The following is a 14,267-nucleotide window of genomic DNA, read 5'->3' on the forward strand; positions in this document are numbered from 1 at the left end:
GTGTGTTTGTTTGAATGTTTGAGGGTAAGGAACCGACTGTTTGCTAATGTGATTAGCTCAACTCTTTATAGTACGGCCTGCTGCCTGTTTTCAGGCCTTGACTCTGGATTTCCCTGTTGTAAAATTGTTCTTAATACTGTACATAGTTCTACAAGGGATATTGGGAATGTAGGAAGACTTATGCCATTTTCTTTATTGGATCCTTCATTGATTGTTTTGGATAGGGAGTTAGGGAAGGAACTTGTCTTTTATATTTATTTTTGTTTTGTGAAGCAGGGTATTTAGATCCTGGACGGTTGTGGGTTTTTGTTTGTTATTTTGGCCTTGCCGGCTTCCGAAGCTACACTCCCCTGTAGTACTCTAAACCCCTAGGTTTTCATTAAAATGCCACTTTAATGCCTTTTTTCCACACTGTCCTGTGTCATCGACTCTTTCGTTTCGCCTTTTCCCTAGACGGGGTGTAACATGAAATTGGGGGCTCATCCGGGATCTGAGCCTGGGACCTCTCGCAATGAAGCGAGAATCATACTCCTAGACCAATGACAGTCTAAACACATGTACAATAGGCTGACTGGTAATTCTAAATAGGAGTAATTAGGTAATTCTTAAATCCTCATACAGTAGGTGTGAGTGTGTGTGGTTGTCTGTCTATATGTGGCCCTGCGATGGACTGGTGACCTGTCCAGGGTCTACCCCTGCCTTTCAATGTGTGCTAAGATAGGCTCCAGCAGATCCCCGTGACCCCAATTAAGAATAAAGCAGGTTTAGAAAATGGATGGATGGATGTTTACGATAGGTCTTAGTGACATGAGTTTTGAATATTGTGACACGAGATTATTGTGAGGAGAGAAGAGGGAGGTTTCAGATATTTTCATTTACATTTCTGGCATTTGGCAGATGCCCTTATCCAGAGCAACATTTTATCTCATTTTAGACAACTGAGAAATTGAGGGTTAAGGGCCTTGCTCAGGGGTTCATGAGTAGCAGCTTCATGGACCTGGGATTTGAACTCACAACCTTCCGACCAGTAGTCCAACTTCTTTTCAGTGATTTTTATCTCACTAGATGGACACACGCATGGCACTGTGCTGGACGACACCCAGGATGAGTAGGTGGAGGCAGCGGAGATGGCCATCAAGCAGCTAAATGAAAAACTGTTAAACAACTGCAAAGTGTAAGCCATGTGTAAAATTGTATGTTTTTACCAGCCAGGGTTAAAGTGTCAGGTTTTTTTGTGCTTTAACTAATTGCATTTGATGTTTATTGAACTCCATATACTGTTGAAACAGAGGGTTCTGTTTGATTTTATGAGAGCGTTTCAGTCAAATTCCTGGTGTAATTTTGCTGGCAAAGATGTCATTCTAACAGCAGGGTTTAGATAAAGACTCTAAGAGCAACGTTTGTTGTGTTACAGCACCATAGAGCACTTCAAATCCTTCAAGCATCGTGAGGCAGAGGTGCACAAGAAGCTGGATGTGGGATAAGGGCAGACAAGTGTAGAGAGGCAGACTGGGCTCAGTCAGAAGACTGAGCAGGTAAACACATGTGTACACACACACACAAAAGGAATGCTAACTCTGCCTCTTCTGCTCCAGGGTCTGAATCTCTACGTTAAGAACGTGGATGAGAACCTGGGTTATGAGGGTCCGCACTTGTTCTTTGTGCAGTTTGGAGTAATCAAAAACATAAAGGTGATGATAGAGAACGGCCGCTCTGGGGGGTTCGGCTCCGTGAATGAGGTCATGGTTTCCTTGCTTGTCAGAGAATGCAGAGGATGCAGTTTTATATTCCTCAGAAACTCTGCCAGCCCATGTTGCCTCCCTGCCTAATGAAGAACTTCGTTCCTGAGGTAGGCATTACACTTCTGCCCCAAATTTATGAAACCCTGAGTGTTGCAGTTCATTTATACCTGCAGTTACAATAAATTTAGGTGATTTGTTGTCTTTGTTCTTGACAGCTTGCCTTTTGCCAACCGTGAAAGTGTCAGACTGCTCCTGTGGAGGCACTAACTTCATTATGTCACCATCTATACTCACTAGTATCTGTCTTGCTACCTGTCTCACTAGTACCAGCTTGACACCAGCTTCTCTTGCCCGCAGTAAGGTGTCCATTTTATCCACCTACAAACGTACACACACACACACATGAGGACTGAGGGAGTAGTGGGTGGGGCTTTGTTTTCCAAATGACCAAAGCTAACATGTTAAAGATATTTACGAATCTGATATGAAACACTTGCCATGTTGCTTGAATGTATATTTCTTGACTGTGTGTGTGTGTGTGTGTGTGTGTACACTTACCTTGGCTTGCAAATGCTCGGGATCACTAATCATGTTCATGATCTTGAAATTGTTTTCTCCTTGCACAAGCATCAGAGTGATTTGTTTTGCATCAGCAGGGTGGATTTCTGCTACCAGTGGAAGCAAGTAATCATCTGCAAAGAGAGAGAGAAAGTGTGTGAGGTGTGTGAAAGAGCGAGAGAGAACAGAAACAGAGGCATCTGATCAGGTAGCATGGGTGGTGGGGCTCAGACTCTCTATGAACTGATATCAAGTACTAAAAACAAATGCAGTTGAAAGCAGGAGTTTGTAGATGTTTTCAGTGGACATGTGATGATAAAAGTGGAATAAAATGCTAAGCTGGAGAGCAGGAGTGTATACGAGCCGGATGTGTGTGTGTGTGTGTGAAATTCACAGGCCATCGTGATCTGGTCATCTAAATCTGCTAACTCTAACATATAGATCGTCAGCCTCTTCTGGGGTGGTGGAAATTTAGGTACATCCTGGGAACACAGGATATTATTATTATTATTATTATTATTATTATTATTAATAATAATAATAATAATAATAATAATAATAATAATAATAATAATAATAATAATAATAATAATATTACTACACAATATAATAATCACACAATTAGATTAGTACCATAATCCTTCATACACTATCTTTAGCATGTAATATTAAGCATGCAGAATATTGTTATTGTTGTGTGTGTGTGCTTTTTGTTGTGTTTTGGACCTGAAGTGGAGCCGGAACTCTGATTTCTGAGACAGCTTCCAGAGTTTCCTCTGGGGCAGCTGTCTCAGTAGCTTCCACTGGTGCAGTTGCTTCTACTGCTTCCACCCTGTCATCTGAGGCCACTGTCTTCACTGCTTCCACAGATCCCTCTGAGGCAGCTGTCTCAACAGATTCCTCAGAGTTCTCTGGGCCAGCAGTTTCAACAGCTTCCACATTGTTTACTGGGGCAGGGGATCCAGTGGCTTGGACCATCTGTGAGGCAGCAGTGTAGACAATCTGGCTGATGTCCTCTGAGGCAGATGCCTTGGTGCTTTGGACAGTGTCCTTTGTGCAAGGTGTCTCAAGGGTGCTCCTTTTGAACCAGGGAGGCAGCACTGGTTGGCGCAGTTTTGGTGGTACATTGTACAGTAATGGTGGGGCTCTACGCAGGCACTTTCTGTGGATGGTGTGGTCAATCTTCTTGATAAATTTGCGTGCCTCGACCTTGGGCTCCTCAGCCTTGTGTGCCTCCACCTTGGGCTCCTCGGCCCTGCATGCCTCCACCTTGGGCTCCTCGGCCCTGCACACCTCCACCTTGGGCTCCTCCCAAGACCTGAAGTACTCGATGGTGCTGTAACACAACAGAGAAGCTGCACTTAGAATCTAAACCCTGCTGTTAAAAGTTATGTCCTCGACAGCAAAATTACCACCAGATGTTGACTGAAATACCCTCATAACACCAAACAAATCTCTGTTTCGACAATATAAAGAGTTCAATGCAATTAGTTTAAAAAGGAATGTAAAAAATCCTGACATTTGAACCCTGGCTGGTAAAAAGACACTAATTTACATGTGACTTACACTTGGCGGTCGTTCAGGAGTTTTCCGTTCAGCCGTTCGATGGCCAGCGCCGCCGCCTCCGCTGACTCGTACTGAACGTACCCGAAACCTTTTGATTCCACAACCTTCAGGAGAAACACAGCGTGTCAACACACAACAACACATTAATCATGAAACTCAGATATTCAGCTATTCATATATATATATTCATATATAACAGCTCAAAGCTCGAACCTTGCATGACACGATCCTCCCGAACACAGAGAAAGTGTCAAACAGGGAGGTGCAGTCAATGGACCAATCAAGGTTCCTGATGAATATGTTCCCTCCCTTGATGGGCTTGGCGGTGGGTTCCCAGTTTGACCACATGACACGCATGGGTCTCCCCAGGAGGAGTTCAAAATTGAACATGTCAATGGCTCTCTCAGCTGAGGGAACAGAAATAAACCATTCATTTTTAATTAAAGTCTATTATAGTCTATATATAACTCATCCAAATATCTTTTCATATCTTTTTAGTACCATTTAAAACATGACCATATCCATATAGTAAAACTATAAAATACTACAGAAGTTACACATGTAGCCTTAAATCTGCTGCAAAAACAGGTAAGAAACAGTGTAGAAAAAAGAAAAGGTTTGTTTTACCGTCATCTCGATAGCGAAAGTTGACGTACGCGTATCCGAGAGGAGAGCCGGTCTTCCTGTCCCTGCAAATGTGGACAGATTGGACGTGTCCTGCAGGTCTAAATCTATTAGAAAGTATCACCTCTGATACTTCAGGGTGAAGATCTTTCACAAACAGTGCAGCCATTGTATAAAACAGTTAAAAGTGGTGAAATGCTGCTAAACGCTGTAAAATACTGCTAAATGGTGTAAAATCGCTGCTACACAAGGGGCACTGTTTCTCTGTCGATAGCTAAAGGTGGTCTGAGGATGGTTGCTATGTACGTCGTCAGGTGATGTTCAGAACAGAATTCAGAATTCTACATGATGCCAGTTGGTCACATGACCTCATGACATCATGTAAGCAGTTAACATTAAACAGTTAAGTTCCAAACCCCAATAATGAATCCAATTCAAAATGGCTTTTAATATTAATATAGAAACACTGTATAGGCCTGGACAGGAAAGAGGCTGAGCTGCAATTAATCCCCAAAAAACATTCACTGACTATATTTTCAATGCATAGATATTAACCTAACGTAAACACTACTCTTTCAAGCTGCATTTAAACTGCATTTTGGAAGGTCAAACTCCAGGACACTATTGCAGGTCACTATATGGAGAAAAATCTGAAATGTTTTCTTAAAAAAACATCATTTCTTTAATGAAGAAAGAAAGACATGAACATCTTGGATGACCAGGGGGTGAGGAAATTATCAGTAGATTTTTGTTCTGGAAGTGAACTTCTCCTTTAAAGGATCTGCTGCTAACATCTTGGTGCCAGATACCACAGCACACCTTCAGGGATCTAGTAGAGTCCATGCCTTGACAGGTCAGGGCTGTTTTGGCAGCAAAAGGATGACCAAAACAATATTAGGCAGGTGGTCATGATGTTATGGCTAATTGGTGTAGAATTTTTTACTAATTAATGAACATCTTTTGTTGTTGAGTTGCATCCAATATCGTGGAACATCACCGAAGCAAATTATCCACATTATTCCAGTTATAAAGGATCATGATCTCACCAAACTCTTGATTTTTTGCTCTTAAAGTTTTAGACCAAAATCTAAAACGTATCCTGTTACTGAAAATAACACAAACAAACCTTATTAGAAAAACACTAAACTGGAGACTCCTTCCAAATATATTACACATTTCCTCATGAAAAGCTTCAACATATCACCAGCCACACCCTTTTTATTAACGAATGAATCTGACCAATCAGAATCAAGCATTTACAACATTACTATAGGATACTGTAGCTCTGGAACAAAGCTGCACTTTTTATCCGTCACACACAGTTTACACAGATAGACTGTATTATTTGTAATGATGCTATAATTATCACATCAGCCAAATCAGGGTTCTCATACCCACCACATAAAGATCTTTTTCTCTGTCTCTCTCTCAGTATGTTTTAAGTACGTCAGGAGGAACAGTTTCAAATGATCAGTTTTATATTTGGTCAGGCAAAAATGGCGATATACCTGTGTTTGCACAAAACACAGACTGATGCAAAGAGAATTTTCCTCAGACTTGTTAAATCAAGAATTTTAATTGATTTTAATTTCTACAGAAAGATGAATGATGTGAAGATGTTTGAGACAGTGTGGTGTCATGCTAATGCTCTGTGCTCTGTAGCAGAAGAGAAACCCTGCTTTGCACCAGAGCTAAACTAAATCCACCATTCACTGATGTGTCTTAACTTAATTTATTGAAATATTTTAAAATGTATTTATTGAATTACTGAGTCACCCTGATTTTACCACATATTATGTGACTTATGTGTAAATAAAAGGATTGTAAAAGTCAAAGTCTCTCTCTTTCTCTCTCTCTGTCTCTCATGGATAAGGACACCAGAAGAAGAAGAAACAGCAGCAACAAATAAATGACATTGTCCCCTATTCAGGGCTGACCACAGTTTAAAAACCCGTACTATGACGTCCTTCAGTTTTCGTGACACGGGTAAAGAAAATAATTGCTCAGTTCGATTCTGTGTATAATGACCCACAGGCATCGGGCAGTGATTATATATTTATACAAAAGCTGTACTTTTGTAATAAAAAGCATTTTTATTATTATATGTATGTTATATTTCTATAATGTATATTTTTAGCCTTTATATATTTTTATTTTACTCCTGCTTGGTCAAATCGTGGTCGTCATGGTTATGTTCAGAGTTGTCCACTAGAGGGCAGCAGAGATTTTGTTCCCCCCCCCCACCATATATACACAGGTGTATTTGAATAAATTAGAATATCATCGAAAAGTTGCTTTATTTCAGTAATTCAATTCAACAAGTGAAACTCTATAGTATATAGATTCATTACACACAGACTGATATATTTTTTATATATTTTAAGTGTTTAATTTTTTTTAATTTTGATGATTATGGCTTGCATCTAATGAAAACCCAAAATTCAGAAAACTAGAATATTACACCAATAAAAAGCTAATTAAAAAAATGATTTTCAACACAGAAATGTTGGACTAATGAAAAGTATGAACATGTACAGCACTCAATACTTGGTCGGAGTTCCCTTTGCATGAATTACTGCAGCAATGCGGCGTGGCATGGAGACGGTCAGTCTGTGGCACTGCTGAGGTGTTATGGAAGCCCAGGTTACTCTGATAGCGTCCTTCAGCTCTTCTGCGTTGTTGGGTCTGGTGTCTCGCATCTTCCTCTTCACAGTACCCCACTGATTCTCTATGGGATTTCTATGGGATTTCACAGGGTTTGCTGGCCAATCAAGCACATGGACACCATGCTCCTTAAACCAGATATTAGTACTTTTGGCAGTGTGGGCAGGTGCCAAGTCCTGCTGGAAAATGAAATCAGCATCTCCATAAAGCTGGTCAGCAGAATGAAGCATGAAGTGCTCTAAAACCTCCTGGTAGATGACTGTGGACCTGATAAAACACAAGTGGACCAACACCAGCAGATGATACGGCTCCCCAAACCACTCCCCAAACTTTACACTGGACCTCAAGCAACTTTGGATTTTTTGCCCCTCCTCTCTTCCTTCAAACTCTGGGATCTTGATTTCCAAATGAAATGGAAAATTTATTTTCATCTGAAAAGAGGACTTTGGCCCACAGAGCAACAGTCCAGTCCTTTTTGTCCTTAGCCCAGGTAAGACACCTCTGATATCGTCTCTGGTTCAGGACTGGCTTGACACAAGGAATGCGACTGACTCCAGCTGCAGTCCACTCCTTGTGAATCTCCCCCAGATTCTTGAAGGGGCTTCGTTTCACAATCCTCTCAAGGCTGCGGTTATCCCTGTTGTTTCTGCACCTTTTCTATCACACTTTCTTTCCATTCAAATTTCATTAACGTGCTTGGACACAGCACTCTGTGAACATCCAGCTTCTTCAGCAATGACCTTTTGTGTCTTACCCTCCATGTGCAGGGTCTCAATGACCGTCTTCTGGATGTCTGTCAAGTCAGCAGTCTTCCCCATGACTGTGTAGCCTACTGGACCAGACTGAGAGACATTTAAAGGCTCAGGAAACCTTTGCAGGTATTTTAAGTTAATTAGCTGATTAGAGTGCGACACCATGAGTCTCCAATATTGAACTTTTTCACAATATTTAAATTTTCTGAGATACTGAAGTTTGGGTTTTCATTAGCTGTAAGCCATAATCGTCCAAATTAAAAGAAATAAACACTTGAGATATATCAGTCTGTGTGTAATGGCTCTATATAATACAGCAGTTTCACTTGTTGAATTGAATTACTGAAATAAATCAACTTTGCACCTGTATATATATATATATATATATTAAGCCTTTAGATATTTTTATTTTACTCTAATTGGTCATGCTTGGTCAAATCATGGTTGTCATGGTTAGAATTGGATCATTATAATTACTCCCTCATCATCATCATCATCATCAGTGGTGAGGAAGACGAGGAGAGAGAACACGTGCTATGTACAATCGAGGAAAACACGTGAGCTTCCTCCAGCAGTGTGTATGTTCACATGTGAGCAGTGTAACACTTCAGTTCAGGTTCGTGATGCGGTGTGTCGTACCGAGACGCAGAGGTTCCACTCCTGAGAGAACTTGCTGTCGGGGAAGTCATCCTGCAGCGTGAGCTCGGACCGAAAGGCGCCTCGATACTGACGGAAAGTCAGAGAACTCAACAGGTGAATCTGTCTGTGGGAAAAACGAGACTTCACACACTTTTCCAAGAGCTCAAGAACGTCCTGGAATAAACAAACAGGAAAAAAATACAGAGATTTTATAAACATGCAGCGTTTTTTGGTGACAGGTATATTAAGTGTGTGTGTGTGTGTGTGTGTGTGTGTGTACATACTAGTCTGCAGGTGAGTCCCACCACAGCTACAGGAGCCTGAGCAGACTGAGAAACATCCAGCAGGTTGTACAGCAGCGTCTGGTTCTTATGATGAGCAAACAGATCAAACTCTTCCAGGATGAAGAACACTGGCTGACTGCTGCTTTTATCACCTGCAGACAGACAGACAGGGAGGAAGACAGACAGGTAGACAGGCAGATAGACGGGCAGTCAGATAGGCAGGCTTGTGGGCAGGCAGGTAGGCAGAGAGGTAGGCAGGCAGACAGCCAGGTAGTCAGACAGACAGGCAGACAGGTAGGAAGACAGACAGACAGACAGGTAGGCAAGAAGGCAGACAGGAGGGAAGATAGACAGACAGGTGGGCAGACAGACAGGCAGGCAGGCAGGAAGACAGACAGAAAAACAGTTAGACAGGCAGGTGCACAGACAGGAAGACAGACAGACAAACAGGTAGGCAGGCAGGAAGACAGACAGAAAGGAAGACAGCCAAGAAGGAAGACAGACAGACAGACAGGTAGGCAGGCAGACAGACAGGTGCACAGACAGGCAGGCAGGCAAGAAGACAGACAAACAGGTAGGTAGGTAGGCAGGCAGACAGACAGCTGCACAGACAGGCAGGCAGGCAAGAAGACAGACAAACAGGTAGGTAGGTAGGCAGGCAGACAGACAGGTGCACAGACAGGCAGGCAGGGAAGAAGACAGACAGGCAGGTAGGCAGGCAGGAAGACAGGCAGGCAAGAAGGTAGACAGGCAGGAAGAAAGAAAGGAAGGAAGACAGGCAGGAAGACAGGCAAACAGGTAATGGCAGACAGACAGACAGGCAGGAAGATAGACAGACAGGTGGGCAGACAGACAGAAAGACAGACAGGTAGGCAGACAGGCAGACAGACAGGTAGTCAGACAGACAGGCAGACAGGTAGGAAGACAGACAGACAGACAGGTAGGCAAGAAGGCAGACAGGAGGGAAGATAGACAGACAGGTGGGCAGACAGACAGGCAGGCAGGCAGGAAGACAGACAGAAAAACAGTTAGACAGGCAGGTGCACAGACAGGAAGACAGACAGACAAACAGGTAGGCAGGCAGGAAGACAGACAGAAAGGAAGACAGCCAAGAAGGAAGACAGACAGACAGACAGGTAGGCAGGCAGACAGACAGGTGCACAGACAGGCAGGCAGGCAAGAAGACAGACAAACAGGTAGGTAGGTAGGCAGGCAGACAGACAGCTGCACAGACAGGCAGGCAGGGAAGAAGACAGACAGGCAGGTAGGCAGGCAGGAAGACAGGCAGGCAAGAAGGTAGACAGGCAGGAAGAAAGAAAGGAAGGAAGACAGGCAGGAAGACAGGCAAACAGGTAATGGCAGACAGACAGACAGGCAGGAAGATAGACAGACAGGTGGGCAGACAGACAGAAAGACAGACAGGTAGGCAGACAGGCAGACAGACAGGAAGACAGGCAGGCAGACAGACAGGAAGGCAGGCAGGAAGACAGACAGAAAGACAGACAGGCAGGTGCACAGACAGGCAGACAGGAAGACAGACAGACAAACAGGTAGGCAGGCAGGAAGACAGACAGGAAGAAAGACAGGTAGGTAGGTAGGTAGGCAGACAGACAGACAGACAGATGCACAGACAGACAGGCAGGCAAGAAGACAGACAGACAGGTAGGTAGGCAGGCAGGCTGACAGACAGACAGACTGGGTTATCAGTTACAGTAATATCACTCCCAAGTTTCTCTCACATTCACTTCTTTTGAATCATGTGATGTTGCCGCTCCTGTAACGTCCCAGCTGTATACACGACTCGAGAATTCCAGGAATACTGGAACACACTCACCAACACTTTGTCTCCTACGACGTTCTCCAGTTGAAGCTGGCGTGTGATCTCTCTCAGAGCGATCCGGTCGTCCATCTGCAGCAGACCTGCACGAGACACGCGGCCATGAACGGAGCCGTGACTTAAACCAGCAGCCTCTTTTAAACACACGCTCTTTTACACAACACTCACTGCTCAGGTGAACCTGCAGGACATTCATCTTCACCTCCTGCAAGTCCAGCAGCTCTCTCAGAGCACAACGTAGCAGCTACACACACACACACACACACACACACAACAGCTTAGTGTAAAGTACATGTGTGTATCCTAACCTAACAGAAGTAGCACACAGACATCTTCGTACCATGGTTTTAACAGATCCACATGGACCGATGATATGCAAAGAGTTACTCTCACTCGTGAACCGCTGTCCTCCTTAACAGCTCCAACAGGTGCCTAAAACACACACACACAGAATACATCATACACACACACACACAGAATACATCATACACACACACACACACACACACACACAGAATACATCATGCACACACACACACACACACACACAGAATACATCATACACACACACACACACACACACACAGAATACATCATACACACACACACACACACACAGAATACATCATACACACACACACACACACACACACAGAATACATCATACACCTTTACAAAATATAGGTCTTAGCAGACACCTCATATAAAGAGTGCATTCTGTTCTAAAAACCCACTTGTACTTCGATTCCAAGTCCATGGGTTTACCCTCAGCACTCTCTGGACCTTCAGACATCAGAAGAACAATTTTAAAACAAAGATTAGCATGCAGAGTGCAGACGACAGCGGATAGTACTTTAAAATCGATGTTTTTACAGCATACTCCAGCACTTCCTCTACAAACATTTACACACATATCTGGGTGATTCTCACGAAATCTTGGTTTTAAAAATTTCAAACATGAAAATTTTAAAAATGCTTAAATTAACTTTTTTTTTTAGACATTAGCAACAAAGTCTGGAGTGTTTGTGAGCATTAATTTAAAAACTTTTACTTACCATTTAACACCTTTTTGAACATAATTTCCAAAATAAGTCCTAAAAAATCTCATTACTGCAACACTGTGAAAACATTAACACTGATAGAAAAGCAAATACATTTTCACAGTTTTAAAAATGGATTATTAATAGTCATGCACAGTTACTTCAAGTTCTGAAATAATATTTATTTTTAATTTAACAGTTTTTTAAATTTTGACTGATTTCTCTCATTACCGCAACACCGTCCACAATTTACAAACATTTTTTCTTTATATTTTGAAGACACCTGACATTTTTTCAAAATGACGTGACAAACCTGAGAGAACATCATTTTAAGATTCTGCACATGCATTTAAAATCAAAGTACTATATCTCTATTAATTAAATTAACATCTAATAATCATGAGTTTCAGTAATGATATATAGGTTTCAGTAATGAGGTTAATTATTTGGGTAATGATAATAAGTATACTAGTCTGAGATTTATACTGAGCCTTGTATACTTTTTCTTATACCTTGTATAAGAAAAACATTAAAACAGGAATAAACAGGACAACATTTCAACGTTTACCTAAAAAACATGAAGCATTTTACCATGGCACTAAAAAATAACTGACCACTGTCTTTTTTTCTTTTCATGTTGCTTCTTAGTCAGCTCTTCAGTTTTCTTTATTTTTCCAGTTTGTTTTCGTTTTTGATTCCTGGAAGCGGAAAGAAAGCATTACATTAAATTAGTCTCATAACATGGGGAAAAACATTTTATGTATACATCATCATATAGTATAGACTTGATGCTTACTCTGTGTGTGTGTGTGTGTGTGTGTGTGAGTGTGTGTGTGTGTGTGTGTGTGTGTGTGTGTTCTATACTGGGCCTGAAGTTGTGGGGTGGGGTAGAGCTTAATTTTAGTCTTTGAAATGAATTGAAAAGTAAAGTAAAAAAGAAAATAAAAAAAACAAACAAATTACTAACAGAAGAACAAATAACTGTTTATTTATTATGTAATTAAATTACTAAATTATAACAAAATTGTGCAGCAAATTTATTAGGCTGCTGTCACTTTAAGAATCACACGACCTCCATGCCTTAGTGTGGCGGGAATTTCCCCCAGTATGAACAGTCCACTCAGTCCAGCACCAAAGTCCTGTTATAGTAGTGGCTAAAGGGTTGTGTGTGTGTGTGTGTGTGTGTGTGTGTGTGTGTGTGTGTATACTCTCATGTACAATTCCTAACACTGTAGGGTGTTTATTGCTAATTACACCTGCTGTAACATCTCCAAACCTAACCTCTCTCTCTCTCTCCTAACCTCCCTCTTCTGTACTCCTCCAGCAGTTCTGGGTTTCTGTAGAATTTTTCCCTGAAATTTGTCACCCTAACCTTTGCTAAAGCTTTTTTTCACACTTGCTGATTGTCTACAATGAAACAAATCATGAAGCAAAATATCAACATTTAGGAAATTTGAAATTAATATTAAATTCATAAGAGATATTTAAAGTTCTCTTTACCACAACTGCCCTTAAATGGTTGCGGCGTATGAGAATGGTGTGTTGCAGAGGATGAGGTGCCTCAAGATGTTTTGCTAACAATAGAGAAGCCATGATGGTTTTACTCATTATATATATACATATATATATATATATATATATATAGAGAGAGAGAGAGAGAGAGAGAGAGAGAGAGAGAGAGAATTTATTTTTTTAAATTCACGATTGGCATGGATATGAAACAGAATAATACATGAGACCATTCAGCAACGAATCTTTATAATCTTTATAATTGCACTATCACCGTTTTGTCACAGCGGCGAGAGACTGCTAGTTTTGTTCCGGAAATTATTCATTTACTAATTAAGCACTGAGCGGGAACATGCACTAGGAGAATATTTAGAACAAAAGGCCACCCTGGCAGCGGTGGGATTTGAACCCACGCCTCCAAAGAGTTGAAATGTGGATTGGCTGTCCATATCCTCCACCTCTTGTTGAAGTGGCTTGTTCATATGAACTTACAGCATGTGTCCAACCAGCATGGGAATGCAGCCCAAGGTTGTGAAACACTTATGCCGAGTTCACACTGCACGATTTTCAAAGTAGTCGGATCACTGTTGTTTTCACGCTGCACGACTGTCTGGGGGAGCATTCAGTTGCCGCTGTGTGGCGCATAGCAGTAAAGAGGAAGCACACGCACGACAAGGGAGGGACTCGAACCCACGCGTGCAGAGCACAAAGGATTAGCAGTCCATCGCCTTAACCTCTCGGCCACCTCGTCAGGTGGCAGCGCTTCCAAGGAGCCTTGTCAAAAGCAGGGGTTTTCTAATGGCGTGCAGGCTAGGAGGCTACCTTGCCAATGATTTGTAGGCAGGTATCGAGGCATGCAGTCACGTAAACTGAAGGGTGCAGGCTAAGCATTCAACGAGAACCTAAGAGTTCTGTAGCATCCTAGTTTTTTTGCTCTCATCTCAGACCAGAGGGCTTTCAGACCTTTATCCTGCACTGTTTCCACGTTTTGCTGTTTTCAAGTCTGAGGCATAAGTTGCAGAACTGCGCAGGTTGACTACACTGCCTCCAGC

At 42.0% G+C, this 14,267-nt stretch overlaps 1 protein-coding gene across 1 annotated transcript; it reads right to left on the minus strand.

Annotated features, from left to right (window-relative positions):
- Positions 1–3,862: 3,862 nt before the first annotated feature.
- Positions 3,863–4,682, minus strand: LOC131349724 (polyadenylate-binding protein 1A-like). The gene is made up of 3 exons (XM_058385298.1): positions 4,494–4,682; positions 4,080–4,273; positions 3,863–3,970 (listed from the first exon to the last, which is right to left on the minus strand). Exons 1-3 carry the CDS (start codon positions 4,657–4,659, stop codon positions 3,863–3,865), a joined length of 468 nt encoding a protein of 155 aa, XP_058241281.1. The 5' UTR covers positions 4,660–4,682.
- Between the last annotated feature and the right edge of the window lie 9,585 nt (positions 4,683–14,267).

This window comes from Hemibagrus wyckioides, unplaced genomic scaffold, assembly GCF_019097595.1.
Source record: "Hemibagrus wyckioides isolate EC202008001 unplaced genomic scaffold, SWU_Hwy_1.0 Contig10, whole genome shotgun sequence".
Classification (NCBI taxonomy): Eukaryota; Metazoa; Chordata; class Actinopteri; order Siluriformes; family Bagridae; genus Hemibagrus; species Hemibagrus wyckioides.